Source organism: Prosopis cineraria, unplaced genomic scaffold (assembly GCF_029017545.1).
Source record: "Prosopis cineraria cultivar Desert tree isolate PC_DT_omini unplaced genomic scaffold, ASM2901754v1 PC12, whole genome shotgun sequence".
Lineage (NCBI taxonomy): Eukaryota > Viridiplantae > Streptophyta > Magnoliopsida > Fabales > Fabaceae > Prosopis > Prosopis cineraria.
This window is the reverse complement of record NW_026555343.1, coordinates 31,851,273-31,857,505: the sequence shown is the minus strand read 5'-3', so window position 1 is coordinate 31,857,505 and position 6,233 is coordinate 31,851,273. Positions and strand designations below refer to the sequence as shown.

General features: G+C 33.3%; 1 protein-coding gene across 1 annotated transcript; it reads left to right on the top strand.

Moving 5' to 3' along the window:
* Nucleotides 1-1,145: 1,145 nt before the first annotated feature.
* On the top strand, nt 1,146-1,721 carry LOC129289253 (uncharacterized). Its single transcript, XM_054926041.1, has one exon. The coding sequence runs from the start codon at nt 1,146-1,148 to the stop codon at nt 1,719-1,721; it is 576 nt and encodes a 191-aa protein (XP_054782016.1).
* Nucleotides 1,722-6,233: the final 4,512 nt, after the last annotated feature.

The following is a 6,233-nucleotide window of genomic DNA, read 5'->3' as shown; positions in this document are numbered from 1 at the left end:
GTTATTGAGTAGTTGTACTCATCCCTATCTTTTACCATATTACAGGAGCTAGCTCATCTGAGAAGAACAGAGGAAAGGAGCATTAGGCCAAGTGATAATAATCACTTCTGTAGGCCTCTCTCCTTTTATGTTGATATGTATATTTAGTTTATGATATTGCCAACTAGGATAATATATTCTTGATCCACTTGTACTATAGGTTTTGCGCAGGATGGAAAGGTATTTTGGGCTCTTGAGAATGTGTTTTGATACTTGTGTTATATTAATGGGCTAAAATATTTGTACAAGTAAAAATAGTTATTATCATGCTTCCGTATAAGTTTAATTGAATGATATGAGTTCTTAAAATATTTTAAAGACTTGGGATCCCTTTATATTAAATAGTTTGTAAAAAAATACATATTAAGAATTCATTTAGGTTAATCTCGTATTGGATAATCCATTTGGATTAGTCCTTGATTAAACATGGTTAGTATAATGATTAAGTCCTATTTTAGGACACTCATTACAAATTGGTATCAGGTTCTCGAGTTTTGAGAACTGGAATGTGGTTTGTGTATGACTTGTTATATGATTGTGTATTATGTTGTACTTGCATTTGCATATAGAATTGGCAATTATCATTATACACATATTCTTTTCCTCTGTGAGCTAGCACTATCTGTTTTTCATTTGTGGTATTACTTCCATCCTTGGGAGGGGAGAATATGGTACTAACCAAGAACACTGCCGCTAATAATTTGGCAATTCCACAAAGACTAAAGGATCAGGTGGTGGTGGAAGATGAAACAACACTGGTTCAAGTCCAACAAGGACAGGTAGTGCCAGAGTTACTAAACCCAACTGAGCAAGTTCAAGTCTTGACTCAAGCAGGACCTTCTACACAAGCTCCAGTTCAAGCTATTCTTGCGACTGGTAATAACAACGATGTAGCCCTAATTACTTCAATATTGATGGACATCCAGAAGAGGATGGATGTTTATGACCAAGTTATACTAGGGAAGGCTGCTGAGGGAAATAGCAAAGTCATTGTGAACGCTACTGGTAACCCTGAGGAGAAACAAGGGGAAGTGAATTTGGAAGTCAACAATCAATAAGAAGAAGAGTCCTTTAAGGATTTTGAACAAAGTGATCAAAGTAACTCTATGAGGCAGAGGAAAAGGAAAAATAAAGGCAAAGAAAAAGTGGAAGAGGTTACCATTGACCATGCATTCAAGAGGTTTGCAAGATTGAGCCCACCATCATTTGAGGGTTCTATGGTAGACCGAGCTGGCGAGAAATGGATTGATGAATTAGAGTTCATTTTCTCTATGATGACTTGCATTATTGAACAACGGGTCCGATTGGCTACTTTCAAGCTTAAAGATGCGGCAAAACAATGGTGGGAAAGTGTTAAGCCTATTGATGGATCTGAATTGACTTGGGAGCAATTTAAGAAGAGGTTCTTTGCCCACTACTTCCCGCTAACTATAAGGGCAGCAAAAGAAGCTGAGTTCTATAACTTAAGACAAGGCAATATGAATGTTGAAGAGTTCATAGCCAAATTCAATGAGCTCTCTAAATATTTCTTGTACTTGAGGAGTAATGCTGATGAAGAATGGAAGTGTGAGCAATTCCTAGACAAGATGAGACCTGAGTATAGAAGGCAACTGGCAGCTCATGATATTGATTCATTTGAAGTCATGTGTAACAAGTTCAGGGCTGTTGCTAGAAGAAGCTAGATGAATGATGGTAACCTACAAGATGGCCAAGGCCGATATTCCTCTTTTATGGGCCCCACTGGGGGTGTGAGCAAGAAGTCAATTTATAGCTCGGGATTCTCTAAGGGTTACAGTAGAGGTGGAGGAAGCATTAAGAAGAATTTCTCTAAGGGATCACAATCTAGAGGATCCCAAACCAAAAGCTTCCATTTCAAGAGCTTTGGAGGCCGAAGCCAAGCTTTAAGGTAAGACTCAACTCCATCTGTCATGGGACCACCAGTAGTATGACCGTATTGTGATAAATGTAGAAGATTCCACGTCGGAGACTGTTGGGCATGCTATAAATGTAACAAGATGGGTCATATCACTCGTAATTGCCCAGAGGCTGTGATTGATGGGAGATTTGTTATTCCTGCTCGTGTCTTCGCAATGTCTAAAGAGGAAGCAGAAGCTTCTCCAAAATTGATCAAAGCTATGATTGTCCTTAATGACAAACAAGTAGAAGCATTATTTGATTCAGGTGCTACGCATTCTTTCATTGCACTAGATTGTATGACTAGACTTAAAATGTTTGCGTGTGAAATGGATGTTGTTATGAATGTTTCTACGCCAACTGGGGCCTCTGCTAAGACCAGTCGTGTGTGCTCTAATGTCAACTTGAAGTTTGGTAATAGGGTTACAATTATTGACTTAATTTGTTTGCCTTTGTTGGGCATTGATGTGATTGTCGGAATGGACTGGCTGTCGGCTAATAGAGCGATTTTAGACTGTAACAAGAAGACAGTCCTATTGCCAGTAAATACTACCATTTCTACAGTCCCTGAAATGACTGTGCGTACCATTATGGTAGACATAGAAATGCTTAAGTTCTTGTCTGCTATGGAAGTCAAGAAGTCAGATCAAGAAGGATGCCAAATGTTCATGGTGTTCTGTTTAGTACAAGGAGACTCATTGATACCAAACTTAGCCTCAATTTTGTTAAGGTGGTAGAGGTTGGAGGTTCAAGTCTGGGAAGGTTCCAAAAGACCCCCGTGAGGGTGGGGTGAGGAATAACTATCATATCACTGGTGGGAATGCTGGTGACCATCCCGTGAAGGGAGGCACGCCCAGCACCGACAAATGACCCCTGGTGGGGTGGGGTGAGTCCGTGCTGTTACATAAATGACTCAATGATACCAGACTTAGCCTTAACTTTGTTAAGGTGGTAGAGGTTGGAGGTTCGAGTCTAGGAAGGTTCCAAAAGACCATCGTGAGGGTGGGGTGAGGAATAACTATCATACCACTAGTGGGAATGCTAGCGACCGTCCCGTGAGGGGAGGCACGCCCAACACCGACAAAAGACCCCAGGTGGGGTGGGGTGAGTCCGTGCTGTTACATAAAAGGTGCCTTTTATGTAACAGTCTCACCCCACCCTCCTGGGGGTCTTTTGACTGGAACCTCACACACCTCACGATGCAGGCCCGACTTTATCACTGGTGGTACAGTGGATATTCCTAGTTATTAAAAACTTAAGAGCTAATTTAGAAACTAAATAAATAAATAAAATACGTGAAGTTCCTCGTAAAAAATGTTTATAATAATATTATAAAATTTAGATAATAACTTGCCCTATTTTATTATTTTATATAGAAAAAATTTAGATACTTAGTCTGATATATTAACATAACTTATTTCTAATTAAGTCAAAATATGAGGATCTTTTATTAATTATTTATTGTAGAAATAATTTTTTATTAATATTATGAACATCTTAAAATACACTTGTCTTTCTTTAATTGTATAAAAGTATGTCAAGTATATAATGTTAATTACATAAGTTTTACTTTTATCTTTTATCTCCAACCATATTAAAAACTTAAAGAAAATATCTGATTCTAAAATTTACTATCCCATACATGTTAAAAATTAGAAACAATGTGTTTAGGTTCCCTATAAAATTCGTAATTTTATACCCGCCAATAACATATATAATCAATTTTTCCATTATTTTGCAATATCATTCCTCAATACTTCAACTTTGACATGTGGCATGCTCTAATTTGAATTTCCAAATCTAGCTTCCCTCCAAATCGTTTCTAACTTCCATTATATTTGTTGATTCTAAGGGCAAATATTTGATTCTATAATACGTGCTGTTCTACTGTATGTGCAGTCGGATGGTTTAGTAATATATTTGAAGCATTGTGTCAAAAAAAAAAAAAAATCCTGTCAATTTCAAAAGTTTTGTTAAAATTACAATTTCATAGTGCTAAATGTTACTGCTAATTCTTTTTACCTATAAAAATTGTTATGTATTTTTTAAATTAAGTTTTATTTCACTATTTTAAATACCCCCTTCATTTAAAATTATAAAATTTTTTCAGGAATTTGATGTTAAAAAATATAAGGCATTTTTAGTTTTTTGAGATGTAATTTGTTTTTTTACCAAAAGTGTCCTTATTAATGAATGACTTTATATTTGTTGTAGGATGTTTGATAGGAGTAAATATAAAAAGATAAGGTTAATTTAAAAGTAGGTAACTATTTTATTGGGGAGTGAGATTTGATTAAAAATGTATTATAATTATGAATGGAGGGAGTATGCTTTTTGAAATAATGAATCAATCGAATTTTTTTTTTCACTTTTTGTTTTGAAAACTTGTTTTAAAAAATTTCTCTACAGAACTGTTTTAAGAACATATAGACATAAAACAAAACCAAAAAACCCCATAGTTATTATATTCCTTCCAGTTTTTATTGTAAAACACAATTTAGGAAAAAAATTGATGATACTTAACAAGACACTTGATGAAGTGTTAATTAAGCTTTTTCAATATTATTTTTATTTAAATTCATTAATCATAAGAAAAAATGTAATGCAGACTTTAAAATTTTATATTTAAATATGGGTAAAGTTGAGAGTTTATTCTATTGTCAAACAAAGTTAATGATTTAACTACCGCTCTTTAGTTTTCATGAGATGGTTAGAGGTGTTTTATAATAGGAGCTAAAAAAGCATTTTGTTTTGCCAAAAAAAATTAATATATATATATATATATATCTTTTTATTATACTAAATTATCCATTCATTAATTTTATTATATATTTGAAATATTATTTTATCTAAAAATGATTAAAAGAAGTTAAAAGTTTTTTCCTTAGAACTAATTTTTGTAACCTAAATAATTTATGAACATTTATTTTAAATTAGGAAATTCTGGTCGAAATGATACAATATAGCAGTCAATTAGCGGTTGGCGGGATGAAAATAGAATTATAAAAGTAAAGGGAGGTTTGTATTTTGCAGTTTTTGATTTTAGAGAAGTTTATGTTGATTTTAAGAAGAGAATGAAGATGTATATGAATAAGTTATTACAGAGGGGAGGTTCGAGGATTTTCCTTTTTATCAAATCATTTCAACTAACAGTAACAGTACTTATTAGAGAGTATATTTATATTTAGAAAAAAAATTAAGAAGGAATTACTTAGACACACGAATTTCTTTAAAAGTAAAATAATATTTCATAGTTAATACTTCTTGTCCAGCAATATTGCAATCAAAGCTAAGCTGTGCAAAACTTATTAAAGGTCAAAGAGATTGTTGATTTTCCATAAAGTATTTATTCTTGCTATAACTGGTGTTTTTTAAAACTAAAATTTAAAAATACAACAAAAATGGATGTTTCTGGACAAGACAACACAGCGATCGACACTAAAAATATAAGGTCAAATTAATACATTAATTTATCATTATACGATTTCCATAACTATTTAATATTTTTTAAAAAATTCTCAGTCATGATATCTTATATTTTTTACCATTTTGATTTAATTTCATTGAAATTTTATGATCCTTGGCTTTTTTAGTCATGATTATTTTTAATATTAATTTTATCTGGTATATAATAATTTTATTTAAGATATTTGAATAAGTAGAGTGCTGAACGGAAATCTAATGAAGTCCTTGCTTTTCGGTTAAAAAAAGACCCTCCTTTTCTTTTATCTTATCTTTGCTTTTTTTCCATAATAGAAAAATATTTTTTTTTAAAAAATCTCAATTATATATATATATATTTTAAAAAAGAGCCTGTATTTGAAAAGGAATTTGAGCAAAGGAAAAAGTTTATTAACTTGTATATAATATTAGGCATTAGCCATTATATAATGATCAAAGTCACTCAAGTGCTTAGAAAATAATTTCATCTCTCACTCATATTGCTATTTGTTGATGTTCAAAATTGACCTCATAGAAATCATATACATATTACACGAAAAGTAGACTTCCACTGCTTCAATTGTTTTGCTTGTGCAGCATGCAAACTGTGCACAACATATATCATATTTGGAGCTTTGAGATAACCCGGAGCTACTGGAAGTATGGCAGTGTGTTGTGCCAGTCCCAGATAGAGGCTTCTGTAACTTGACGAATCTAACAGTGGATGGTTGCCAATCTTTGACACATGCAATTCCCTCTCACTTGGTCCCCTTCTGGTTAACAGTAATGGATTGCAACGCTGTCGAGGCAATATTTGATGTGGGTCCCATGTCCACGCG

Bases quoted from the DNA above. Each gene is read 5' to 3' on its own strand.
- LOC129289253 (XM_054926041.1), top strand. From the start codon at position 1,146: ATGAGGCAGAGGAAAAGGAAAAATAAAGGCAAAGAAAAAGTGGAAGAG.